The following is a 14,012-nucleotide window of genomic DNA, read 5'->3' as shown; positions in this document are numbered from 1 at the left end:
TGACGGAGTTTGGTTGAGCCAAAAAAAAAAAAAGGTCAGTTTAGATTGCTCAGCTAGCTTTAAGTTAAAAAGCAAAGATTTATTATGTATTTTTCAAAAAGTCGTTTGAAACCAATTTACATTAAGTTGACAACCTTTTTCCATCAACAAACCAAATATTTCTGCCACCATCGTTTCCCTCCTCCCAACTAAGGCACTACATCCTCGACAGTCACTCTGTTTACTAGTCTTTGTGACTAAGTCTCTTATGTTACTTTTTTTTCTTCAAACTGATTGTATTTTATCAGCTTTTCGACATGGAATGCTCCTAATAAATACCTTTAGTTTATAGTATATGATATAGTCTAAGAAATAACTTTAAAATTAAAATTTTGACTACTCTTCAACAATTTAAAAAAAATAAGTGCTTTGTGTGCAACACGTTTACTAAATCTCTAGTTACATATTTATCGCATAGGTATTTCCAACACGATTTTTTCTCTTGATAAATAGACTTGTGTTGAAAAGTTGGGGGAAATGCATTTTTAATGCGTAGTTATTTTAGAACAGCATATAAATAATTTTTGATAAGAACGCGCGTGCAGTACCGTGGTACAACAAAAATACACCTTGAGAAAACAAAAATTATGTACAAGTTGAAACTGTTGCTTGTGTAAAGTAAGCAGTAGGAGGGGAGGCTGGGGATAGTTGATCCTCTTTTCGTTGGAGTTTATAACTTTGATTTCATTCATAGGAACTAAACGATCTCACGTTACATATTTGAAGAGTCTTTGGCCCGTCAAAATGCTATGTAGTTTTTGAAATTTAATATGCATTAGAATAAAATATTTTAGTGGAAACCAAAAGCTTGTAAATAGATCAAGTCTCCTATGTACAAAGAGACTTTATCTTGGTCTGCTAGAGATTTGATCCAAGGAGGAAAAGGGCCCTTATAAGAGTTTTAAGTACAAGTCAGACATTTGTTATTTCCACATGGTTATTATTTACTCATATAAAAACAAAATTGATCAGATCAAAATAAAAAAAATGAAACAAAACGAAGACAATAACTATCAAAACTCATATTTAACATACAAAATCAACTCTGTAATATGAAATAATTGGCATTGCTGAAGAAACTCATACTTTTTCAGCAGTTTTGATCAAGTATACAGTGAAAGCTAATAAATAACGATATTTAAAAGTTAGCGTTTTTTTATTAGTGGCGATCAGAATTAGTATTCGGTAATCCAAACTCATTGCAAAACTGTAAGCTGCAGTCAGGGGCGTGCCCAGGGGGGGGGACACCTGTTAGTCCCTGCCCGAGCCTGAAAGGGGCCCAATATTTTTTAAATAACGGGTGAAATATTCGGGTGAACATTATGGAGGGGGGCCCGTAAAAGTCATATGTGACGGGCCCCAAAATTTCTGTGCACGCCCCTGGCTACACTTCTACTGCTGTTAGAATCAAAACACAAGATTTTAACATAGTTAGTCGTAGTATAAGATTTAAAAAATAGAGGTATCAATTGATTTTTTTTTAATTTTTTTTGCTGCTTCAAAAGTAAGATATCATTTTGAAGATTTTTTTTCAGTTATCAGCATAAAAAAAAAGAAAAAGGCAAATAGGTCTCCTTTTTGCTGTAATTCAAAAAATTACTGAAAAAAACTGGGTTTTTGAATTTTTGTTGTCGATTGCGAATGCTTTGCACTTGTCAGTAAGTTTACATTAATGCTATATTAATAAGTATAAGTTGCTACACGTATGATACATGCAGTGTTTAAAATTTTATATATATATATATATATATATATATATATTTTTTTTCTTACACGTGAATTTTTTTTTGGACATATGACTCATAGGAGTAAGTTCGATACTATGGTTTTACACCGAAAAATAAGTGAAATAATCGTAAAACAAACCCCTAGGGAAAAAATCATTTTTGATGATTTAAAAAATATTCTAGGAAGGAATACCCCCATGAGTCTCCCAGCTTGATACAAATGTTAATGCTTTTGAACTTTTCACCTCTCTAGCTCCTCAGACGAATAAATTAATGGTTAATGTAATGCTCCCTTCCTCTCCAAACAAAAAACAAAGGCCGTGAAATTGTCGAAAACTGAAAAAAAATGTTGAGGGAGGAGGACGTTATCTCCAAAAAGAGGGGGGTGATGAAGAAGAAAGACAGTCATATTTGGATTCAAAGGGTCATTTTACATAAGAATCTTAGCAAAAATGGTGTCAGAATCATTGTGAAGAGGTTTTTTTGCTGCTCATTGTCGGATCTTTTGAGCTTACCGTCTTCTTTAAAAGTTTTTTTTTTTTTTTTTTTTTGCCGAGCTGTGTTGCTTAAAAAAATAAATAAATAAATAAAAAAAAATCAAGCATACATTGCAAAAATATCATTTTTGCAGAGCTTCAAACGTTTTATTCTAAAGAAATTTAAATGAACGACACTTTTTTAAAGTCGTGTAATAAGTATGATCAAATTATATCTGAATTTTCCTTTAAGATCAAAATCAAAGACTTTAAGATTTCAATGAAAGTAAAAAATTTTAAATTTAAAATCCAACTAAAAATCTTCAAAGTTGAAACCAGAGTAAAAATTTTTGAAAGTTAAACGCAGAGTAAAAATTTATAAAGTTAAAACCAGAGTAAAATCGAAAAAAATAAAAAAGTTGAGAAATATAATAAGTTAAAATTACAGAGAAAAAACTTAACTACTCGCAACACAGTAAAAAAGTAAAAAAAAAAAAAAATGCGCATTTGTTTTCAAAAGGTTTCATTAAATGAAGAACTAAACGATATTTTACGACTTCATGAAAAACATTTGTAAAATTTTAGACATAAAAGTGACTTTTCTCTGATAAACCTCTAATATTTTAAACGATAAAGAAGCCGGATTTTTAAATGTTATGATTCCTCAAGTTTCCTAATCCAGAAATCTCTCAACGGATTCTGACGTGCGAAATGTACTTTGAAAACAGATGCACCTGCGACCTTGTGATGTCATACAATAAATGCGCATCATAAGCCGCAGCAGAGTTCAGTCTCTGCTTATTTTTTGCTTCTCTGCGGTTATCACGTTTGGGGAGGCGTGTGAAACGAAAACCGACTGAGCAGCGTTATACATGCCTCTTAGCTTCTGAGAAGAGGAATAAATAGCAATTTGGGGATAATTTAGATCAAAATGAATTTAATTAGTTTATCTACCGTTCCTTCCGAGTGAGAGGATGTGCAACAATTCTTGTTTTAGTAACAACAATATTGAAGAAAAATTTGGCTATTTTTGTGGCAGGCAGTATGGAATGGATGAGCATTAGATTGATTTATAGCCGTTTATTCTTACAACTAAAACAGTTTTCGAAAAAATAGATTTCTGAACTTAGATTTTCTCTTCTAATTTATATCTGCCCATAAAGTTTTGGGGTTACATGTACTGAACATTTAAAATGGACTTTTTCACAAAATTATTTTCTCCCTCGTCTCAGAAAAAAACTGAACCTAAAGCAAAGGAAAGTTTAAAACTTAGACGGCAAGCGAGGTCTGAGCTAAACGTGGATGAAAGGTATCATGAATCTGGAACTTTTTGCCGAGAAAGTCTTGTTGATCAGATTGAAGCTTCAGCATGCATCTCGTCCAGTGGACAAGAGCAAGAGTTGGTTAGTCCAGAAAGGATATCAAGCACTCCTGTCATCGTTCGAACTTTGGATTGCTGGAATCCAGAAACCTGTGTTCGTCTTCTACGGATGCCAAGTGTACAGAACTACTCCGGTCTTCGTAAATTAATAACTGAAAGTGACAAAGTGTGGATGATTGAATTCCTACAAATGGGAGGACTTGAGGTGCTGTTCGAGTCCGTGGACCGTTTGAGCAACAAAAAGGGCAATCAAGCTAGACTGGAGCATACCTTGCTTTTGTTGCAATGTGTGAGCTGCTTAAAAGCAGTAACAAACTCTCACAATGCTTTAGAATATGTAGTTTCTCAAAGAACTTACTCAAAGCAGTTAGCTGAAGGTAAGTTGACACTACTCAAGTATCATTATCCTCATTTTGTTTTACTCAGTGGTGCATTCATTTCAAATATCATGAAAATATCTGATGCTCTTTTTATCTGCACTACTATATTAAATCTGACAGGCATTCATTTATGATGCTTAATTTTAGGTTTACTAATTAGTTCTTCACTTGGCAGATATTTGACTTGAGTCACGTATTTCGAGTTTTCTTCATTGATGTATCTTTTTTGCCCTATTCAAAAAAATGTTATCTTAGTCAGGGGTGCCCCTCCCGCCCATCAGTGGTGCCCCAGCCCCCAACACTGGTGTGATCCATTTAAATGCTACGGAGCACCTCCAAAATGAGACCCCCCCCATAAAAGGAGATCAGCAGTGTCCCCCACGGCCCCCTAAAAATTTTAATGACGCAGCTTATGGCATAGATTCTCTCATGGGCACCCCTGCCTTAATTTTATATAAAAAATGAAACCAAAATATTTTGTTAGACCCAGTTTTACAAAAACAACCTAAATATTCAGGGTGTTCCGTTTTAACCTGCAAGACCTTTATTTTCGCAATCGTTAGTGCTAGATGTATACTTCTTACTGCAAAAATGTTCAAAATCAGATGCAGGGTTAAAATATTGAAAGTTTGAAGTGAAAATAAAAATGAGTCAAAAAATGCAAGATTTAGCTTTTTATACGGGCCCCAGGTCCCCTAACTTTTATTCAGGGAAATAATCTCCATTGAAAAATAATTCCAACACAAAAAGTTTGAAATAAGGACGACCAATATTCACCGAGATATGAAACGCAGCGTTTTGTGACTTACACCACTTTTCACTCGCCGTCAATAACACCTTTTGGGGGAAAATATAGTGGTTAAAAAGCGTTTAAATTACATGTGCGCATAGAGTGATTTTTCAAATTATTCGAGGTTTTGTAGTGCGTTTTTGTGTATAACGGCATAACATTTGCATTTATTTTTGAATAGCAAGGAAACTATAAATACCTTGTTTTTCTTCCTTTGACGATCTCTCATTCTTCTGAAAGAGCGATAAGTTCCAATCTCATCTTCTGTATGGTCCCTTAAAACTTTAAACTGGAATATCTGCTTCAGTTTTGGTCGCACAAATGTCAAGTTTTTTGTGTTAGTCATAGTTTTCAATGGAGATTATTTCTGTAGATATTAATTAGGGGACCTAGGGCCCGTATAAAAAGTTAAATTTCGTATTTTTTGACTCATTTTTATTTTTGCTTCAAACTTTCAATATCTTAACTCTGCATCTGATTTTGAACATTTTTGCAGTTGAAAGTATACATCTAGGACTAACGGTTGCGAAAATAAAGGTCTTGCAGGTTAAAACCCCGGAACACCCTGTATAAGAGCCTTTTTACTACTCCTAACTATTTTGCATGCATATAAGCAATGTTACGTGTTTCCAACATAGTTTGGAAACATATACAATAGCTTGTTTCATCAACTATAAATGAATAAAATGAAATGAAATAAATGAATACGTTGACTATCGTAAGAATAACAATTGTCATTTCAGACAAATTTATCACAGCACAAGCTGAACAGAAAAATAAAATTATTGTTGCAATAGTCCTCAAAATAAAAATGCAAAATTGATCTTTTCTAAATAATTAAAATTCGTACTTCGTAGAATATCTACAAAAATTCACAGGAAATTCCTGAAGCTTTTAGACCCGAACTTCGCATTATAACTAACACCACACTGGATATGAATAATTCAGTTTTTTTTCCTGTCTTTTGAAGTTACGAAAAGTAGAAAACAAATCGCATATTAATTATTAAATCATTGATGCCAAACTTCTATTGTATTATTCTTTTGTAACAGTAACTAGAATAGTTTATTTGGGAAATAGTCTTCATTTTTTTAAAATTATTATTCCAGAAGTTCAGCATGATATCTAATCCTTTATACAGGATGTCAAATGTTAGATTTATATGAAAATTTGTTACATCAAACTTCTAAGGTAGTGGTGCTCCCCATACTGTCTGCGTAGCAGCTGGTGGCCCTTGAGCTTATTTTGCACGGAACCTTCAAATTGAAACCAAGATATTAATGTATATTTTTTATGAACGTGCTAAAAACCCATAGATATGGGTGAAATTACTGAAAATTTTGAAAGAACTTTCCTAGTCGCATTAAAAAAAAAAAAAAAAAAAACATTAAATGTAAGTTTCAGTTTTTTGATAATCAAGAGCGTATCCAGCTCAACAGAAAAGGGGGTGGGGAGGGGAGAGCCTGTAATTTGAGCAATCAGGGGGGGGGGGTTCAGTTGCTCTCCGGCAGTTGAGGTTTGCACTGGAAAAACGATTCAGAAACGTTCCTGGAAAATAATGGGCAGCTGCTGTGCCTAATATCTGCCAGTAACATATCTTGCAAATTCCAGGAACTTTTTCCGGTATAATTCAGTAACCTTCCTGATATTATCCTGGAAGCCTCCTGAAAAATTCAGAAATCTTCCCGTTTAAAACCAGTCGTGTCCGTAGAAACAATATCTTGGCATCATTCTAATTTATCAAGGAAGTTAAAAGAGCATTATTGCAAACATGGCCAAAGCTATGCCAGAATTGCAAGTAAGTAACGAGAATTTTACTTGCCTGCAAATCTTGCAAAGCAATGCAGTCCACACTTTTTCGCTCCCTTTGGGAGTTTAATTAGCATGGACGGGCCGTACTTGAAGTAAAGCTGATACACTTTATAAATACGCTCAATTAATCTTTAAACTGGGAGCTAAAAATATTTTTCACAACAGTGAAAAGTCTGCATTCTTGCGACTTGTAGCAATTCAGGAAACTTTTTGTCAAGAATACTTAATTTTTCCAGGAAGTGGATAAAAACCATTAAAATCCCGAAACGTGACACGGAAATACCCAGTAACGTTTCGGAATTTTTTTAGTGTGGGTTAAACATGGGTGACAAGTATTATGAATCCGGAACTTTTTGTCGAGCATTTTGTTGATCAGATTGAAACTTCAGCATGCATGTAATCCGGTACATGCTGAAATTTCAATTATGTGCTTGCTGAAGAGTAGTTCTTTACACAAAGTTAATATGAATTTGTGATTGCATTTTGCTGTTTTTCTCCACAAAATATATTGAGTATATACCCTTTGCCCCTCCCCGTGAAAATTCTGAAAGGAAGCATTGGAGTAACCAGAATTCTCGTTGGGGGGGGGGGGGGGGGCAAGCATAGGCTCAACAAGATAGTGGTTTTTAAATGTCATTTTCCCTCTGGTATGGATCTCGGAAATCGAGTAAAATTACAATGCTCCTCTCCCCCTAAGAAAACATTTCATGATATTTTTCTATATTCATATTTTCTATGCTATGCAGAAAATCCAGATTCAGAGATATATGGGTGAAAAACACACTAGATACCCAAAAAGGCGATAAAATTAAGAACATTTAGGGTAACGGCACCACTAACAAACAAAGGTCCAGTAACAGACAGTCATAAATTTGAATTTAAATAATAGGCGGATGAAACTGATGTTGCTGTGTCGCATGAATGCGATGCAACCATCTAATGTTATTACAGTGAATTTTATGGGCCAGTTGGTATTTACAAGGCAGTGGTGGAAGGTTATGAACAGCTACCACGAGGACTGCCGGTGTTTCATGTTCATTTGAATTCAATAAGGTTTTAGATCGAAAAATAAAGAACTAAAGCATACTTTGAAGAGAAAAGGAAAATTCTGTCCATTACTCATCCTTTCCTCATCCTATCTGTTACTGGCTGTCATCAGATTTTTCGGTGTCTGTTACTGGGGGTCGGACCTTTTTTTCGAAATTGTGCAAATAAAAATTAAATTAAATCCCTCAAACGAACCAGAAGCAGCCAAACGTTAGATCAGATGTACTTGCATAAGAGGAAAATAGTTTGAAAAATCTAAATACATTAAAAGGCTCAAAAAATTGAGTTAACCTGAGAGCGATGTCTTAAGCATGTCTGTTACTGGTGCCGTTACCCTATATGTGACTAAAAAATTGAGTAAATCAGAAAGTTATTGTTAGTTTTACTGCTTAACTTTAATTATACATTCACTCCCTGCTTGAAATTTCTGTACTCCCCTTTCTAAGGAGGCACACCCCCTGATTTATATGATCAAATTCTTTTAACAATGCAACTCAAAAATGTGTGTCGTATAAAAATTTATGTTTTGCACTGAAAACATTCTAAAGGCGGTCAATGACATTTGTGCATTCATTGTTTGCTCTCCGGAGAGACTGCTGACAGATAACTGCGTTTGCAGAGCAGAAAAGTCCTTCTCTTCACCTTAACCTGCTTATGTTAATGTCTTTTAAATCAGACTGAGGGTAAAAGAAGAAAATAACCTTAAACCTTAGGTTATGAGACGAAATAAAACTTGAAAGAACATATCGTTGCAAGTCAATTCAAATTTTTACTGGAATCTTCGGCGTTACCTCTGTGTACTTTAGCATTGTTTTGGTGTATTTTAACATAATTCGTGTTATTTTTTTAGATAAGCATTGCAAAAAGAAAGTATTTTATGATAGGAAAAACATTAACCTTCTTCAATGTAGATCATAAAGTATTGCTTACATTTATGAGAGTAGCATTTAATTGTATCTTAAGGTTTGAGCTTATGAAATTTAATGTTGCGGAAAAAAGGAGCCAATGAAGTCAATTCAATTGGGTATTAGTCTCTATCGCTCATTAATATACCTGACGGGCAAACTAGGTATCATAACTTTTTAAAGCAGAGGGTTTTTGGGTTTAGAATGTGTGAAGGTCTTCTTTTTTGTGCGGAAAAGTTAAAGGTTTTCTTGGCGGGGAAATTTTTACATCAGGGATTTGCTTTTGATGAGATATCACATCTTTTTGCATTTATATTATTACTTTGTCTGTATTTTTCGAATTGAGAACTTCAAATCAGAAAATTTTCAGCTGAAACAACGCTGTTTTGTGTTTTTAAGGAATAATAATGGCAAACCTAATTTTACGTCAAGTTATTTTCTGACCATTAAGATTCTATGTTCGTTTTGCGAGATTTAGGCCGTTTAAATTTTATTGCAATCTTTGTATCTTTTCTGTTGCAAAGAAAACTTCTTGGATAATAAAATACTATGTTTTAAATTGCATTCTTTTCGAGTATTTTACAACTTCGCAATTTAGTTTCTTTACTTGATGGATTATTCAACATTTTCACGAAGGTTTTTTTAAATGTTTTACAGCCTGTGGGCTATTTTAATCTAGCTTTTCACTTTTTATTTAATGACTTTTTTCTTAAACCATGGATTATTTTACGTTTTATGGGATAATTTTAATTGCTTGGTGATTTATCTTTCTTTTGATGGAAGTCTTTGTCTTGTTTAATACCTAGTTCTGTTTAAAAGTTCATTAAAAGGAAGAAATAACGCATGTTATCACCAAGCAAAAAAAAAAAACGAAGCCATTAAATATTTTTAATTTGAATGTGTCAGACGATCTATAGATATGTACTCGACGTCAAATCACGGATATCCCAAATTTGCCACAGCGACTGCGCATAATGCGCGCGGACTTAGCTCATTAAAAGTCTTGCTTAAATTAATTGCAAAAATTTTGTCTGTTAACAAATTACTGCAAAACACGGATATCCACGAACGTATTTCATATATTTTCAACCTATAGTGTGTTATGTTTGTGAAAAATGCATTAATTTAGAAAATAAGCAAACCAATGAAAGTGCTATTTTTCGTTTTCAATTATAACGTTAGATTTATCATATTCATATGCGTATAGTTTCATATAATATGTCACGCAAAATATTCTAAAGGTCCCAGTAAATCTTAGCTAACACGTTAAAACTACTGTTAAAATCAGCAATAGTTCAATTAAGTTCATTGGGCATTATGTTCCCCCAACCAATAAATGTGTTATTGGGGTTTCAAATACCCAACTTTAGTACTCTCGATGGTAATTTCAAATTCAAATTTTTAATTTAAAAATATATTTTAGCCTTTGTATTTATAGGTCATGTTCATCCATCCATGATACGGGGTAATGAATGGAATTGCAATCTATATGAAAAATCTAAACAAAAAATTCAATTTATTTCAATCAAAGGTTTTTTTTTTTTTTTTCACAAACATTCACTTCACAAATACTATAAAAGAAAATAAATTACAAGCATCAGTATATTTTGCCCTGTCTAATCGAAACTCCCTAATTGAGTAGATGGGAGTAAAGCCTATAACAAAATTTATTTTCTTTATGCTTATAAGTGACTGAAATTTTTGATTAAACTTGTGTTTTGTCCATTGTTATTATTTTTAGGAAATGATACTTTGGAGTAAAGAATTTTTAAAAATTTGATAATTATAACCACATTTTGAACATGTGAATATTTTAAAGTTACGTTGCATTTCAGAAAACACAAAGATTAATCTTTGCTTATTTTGTTACTTAAGCAGTTATTGACAATAATAGTTTGCCCCAAAATCTATAAAAACTACAAATTCTGTTTTGGTACCCCGAATTTGATTTTAATTGCCTCATTGAGAAAAATGTCTTTGTTTTCTATCTCTCTCTCTCTCTCTCTCTCTCTCTCTCTTTTTTGTGTGTGTAAAAATGTTAGAAATTCTATGTTTGAAATAAAGTTTACAGATGTAACAACACCAAAAATAAATTGAACATTAGAGACTTTTGTTGTAATCTTTATTTGGTAATGACCTGAACTGTTAGTATGGAATGAATGAGTTTTCTTCATGCAAAGTTGTATTTAAAATCTCTGTCAAAATTAAATGTAAACATTGTTTTTCCACGAACATTGAAAATAAGTATAAGTTCACTACTGGTGCTGGGAATGATTTTTTTCTTTGTTTCATTAAGAAAGTGTCTACTTTCTTTTCTTTATAATATTGTTTTGATTTGAAAATATTGTTCAAAATGTAAGTAATAGATGCATGATGTGATGCAGAGAAATAAATAAATAACAATGGATACATTTGTTTCTTATTCATATGAGTTGAAAATAAGTAATGTTTCAAATTACACCCCCTCAACTCCTCAATTTATTCCTGTATATTTCTATCTACATCAAATTAAAGTAATAATTTTCAACTTTATTCAAATTAATATTTTAACCAAGAGTGCCTACTGAACCACTAAAATATTTAGAGGTTCTTGGTATTCTTTCTTTCTTTTTTTTTGGGGGGGGGGGGGTTACCTCGTTTTGACCATCTACCTATTTCTAGTATTGAACTTTCAAATTTTCCTTTGCATATTTATCTTTCAAATTTTTAATTAAATGTTTAACTTAATCACATTTAAATCAGAAAATTGTACAGGGTAAACTTAAACATGCAATTTTAATTAGCATTTTTTTTTTTAAATAGAAAACCATTTTAATTAGTGATATTGCTTTTTAGATGATTACTGGAAATATTTTTAGATTTAAAACTCTTTACAACGTTTGCCTTTCCCTTCATTTATTTATTTTCATTTTCCTACCTTTTTTTATCTCTTTCTTTATTTTGAATTAATTAAATTCTAACACATGGAGGTGAGAATTCACATGCTGCGAACCAAAAAAAAAAAAAAAGAGAGAGAAATTATTACAAAAAAAAAAAAAAAAAAAACTGTCGGCAGATTTAAATGGATATATTTTTGCTGAAATTAAAAAATAATAAATTATTCCTTAGTTTTAACTGTAAAAGGCATGCGACAGCAAAGTTGCACTTTTTGAAGATTGGCCCATAAGTGACTGAAGTTTTTAATTAAACTAATGTTTTCTTTTTCGGATAAAAATTCTTAAAATTTTGTGTTTTAAATAAAGTTTATAGATACAATAACACCAAAAAGTAAATTGAACAACAGAGATATATGTTGTTTACAACAACAACAAGATTACAACAATAAGATCATGCTATTGATCTGAAAACTAAGCATGAAATAAATGAGTTTTCCTCATGCTAAATTGTTTTCAATTTTTAGTTTTGTCTTTGTCATAAAAATTCAAAATAAGTACAAGTCCTTTTTTGGTGCTCTGAATTGTTTTAATTTTGTTTCATTAAAAAAATGTCTACTATCTAACTACCTTTCATTCTAGTATTGTTTTGGTATAAAAATGTTGTTGAAAATTTTAAATAATAGATGTACTTTCAAGAAATAAATATAAAATAATGGAGATATCTATTTCTTATGCATATAAGAATGTTGAAAAAATATAATGTGTCAAAATACACCCCCCCCCCCTTAACTTCCCAATTTATTTCTGAATATTTCTATCTGCATCTAGTTTGAAATAAAAATGACCTCCGATTAATATAATTTCAGTTTTCAACTTTATACAAATTAATCTATAAACTAGGTGTACCCACTAAACCATTAAATTATTCAGAGGTTCTTAATCTCTTTTTTTTTTTTGGAGTGGATTGGGGCGAGATAGGATCCCCGCAGTGCGGGGTGCCCCACGTCTTAAGGGGTTCAACGGCCTCTGAAATTAAAGAAAAAAATTGAAAAAACCTAGCACTAAGACTTATTTAAAGTTACAAATATACACTGATGGCCTCTGGGGAGGGGCTATACAGATTTTGTTGCAGAAGGCCAAAAATGTATAGATCCTATCCTAGATAGGATACCTTGTTTTAAGCTTCTACATATTTCTAGTATTACTCTTTGAAACTTCCCTTTGCATATACATGGGTGCCACACCCCTAACAGCACCCCCCCCCCCCGTATGTGGGCATCCCAGGCATACATTTCCTTTCGGAATTTGTAAGCTAATGTTAAACTTTGTTCCATTTAAATCAGAAAATTGTATATTTTTCCTTTTATAGAAAAGAAATAAGTAATGCTTTTGATATCAATATAAAAAATATTTCTATGTTCAAAAATCTTTATGAAGCTTAATTTAATGTAGCAAAAACAAGCAATGTTTTATGTTTGTTATTTGTTGCTTGTTTATTTATTTTCATTTTCTTAATCAGTCTTTATTCTTTCATTCATTTTGAATCAATTAAAATTATTATATAAATTTCGTTGTCTCGGAATCTTTTGATTAATTTAAAATTGATCGTATTAAAGAGAATACGATTTAAGAAAAAAAAATCTGCTCTTAATTCTGCCAACACAGTGCCATTTTGTCTTTTTTTAATGTTTGAATTAAAATCGAGCGTTTCACTTATTGAACAGCATGCATTTTCGAATCCGCTTGCTTACATCCTTCACAACCCGTTTCAGCCACTCTTTCCGCTCCCGTTTGCGACTATTTCTTTAAATGAAACTCGAAAGCGAACAAGGAGCCAATCTTGCAGCTCGGCGGCAACCCTATTTTCCCCCTGTAACCGGTAGCGCTTTCCGAGCGTAGCTGTTGTCGCAACTCTGAAAACTACGTTTTCATGTAGGGACTCTATTAGCAAGTACGACACGTGTGAATGTGTATGAGACTCTGGAATGAAGAAGAAAATGGCTATGCTCCGGCGCAAGGGATGGAAGTTTTAGTTCCTTTTGAGGAACTAGTTCGTTTAGTTCATCTCAATCTTGTGAACTAGTTCAATGAACTAGTTCAAATGAACTATTCAGAGCTTTTTGGCGGGAAAATATAGTCACATGTTGCCAGATAGGTAGTTCTCCCTTTTTAAAGGCCGGGGGGGGGGGATAAATTTTGCAATTAGCCGGGCTGTGGAAATTTGGGCTGATTGAATTTTCGCGTATTTATTTATATTTTTCGGCGAATTTTCGCGTATTTATTCATATTTTTCGGTTTAATTATCAAAACTAATATTTTTTAACAATCAGGGGTACCAACCTGAGAGGGGGGGAGGTCATGGCACAGGCTGCGCCATTGAAATTTTTAGGGGGAGGGGTAGTAGGGGTATTTTTTCTTTCTTTCGGGGGAGGCTCCTGCTTTGGGGGGATTCGTGATTTTTAGAGGGTTGCGCCTTTGCTCAGAGGGGGGAGGGAACCCTTAAGCAATACATTAGTGCATATATACATCTTTACAATTATTTTCAACTCATTTTCTTTTAGCATTAAGTATTTATGTTG

The 14,012-nt window shown here is 32.8% G+C and overlaps 1 protein-coding gene across 4 annotated transcripts in view; it reads left to right on the top strand.

Moving 5' to 3' along the window:
- The first annotated feature begins 3,030 nt into the window (after positions 1 to 3,030).
- LOC129219375 (inverted formin-2-like) overlaps positions 3,031 to 14,012 on the top strand; it is a 140,081-nt gene continuing 129,099 nt past the window's right edge. For 2 of the 4 annotated variants that reach the window (XR_008580406.1, XR_008580405.1), the window contains exon 1: positions 3,080 to 4,000. Coding sequence is in view for 1 of the 4 variants with exons in the window: in XM_054853749.1 (XP_054709724.1) it covers positions 3,436 to 4,000 (565 nt within the window). In the remaining 3 variants the exon portion in view is untranslated. Of the gene's footprint in view, positions 4,001 to 14,012 lie in introns of all 4 variants that reach the window. The other 2 variants (XM_054853749.1, XR_008580407.1) reach the window with 2 other exon arrangements.

The sequence above is a fragment of the Uloborus diversus genome, chromosome 3, assembly GCF_026930045.1.
Source record: "Uloborus diversus isolate 005 chromosome 3, Udiv.v.3.1, whole genome shotgun sequence".
Taxonomy (NCBI): Eukaryota; Metazoa; Arthropoda; class Arachnida; order Araneae; family Uloboridae; genus Uloborus; species Uloborus diversus.
The sequence above is the reverse complement of the archived record's forward strand: the minus strand, read 5'-3'. Positions and strand labels throughout refer to the sequence as shown.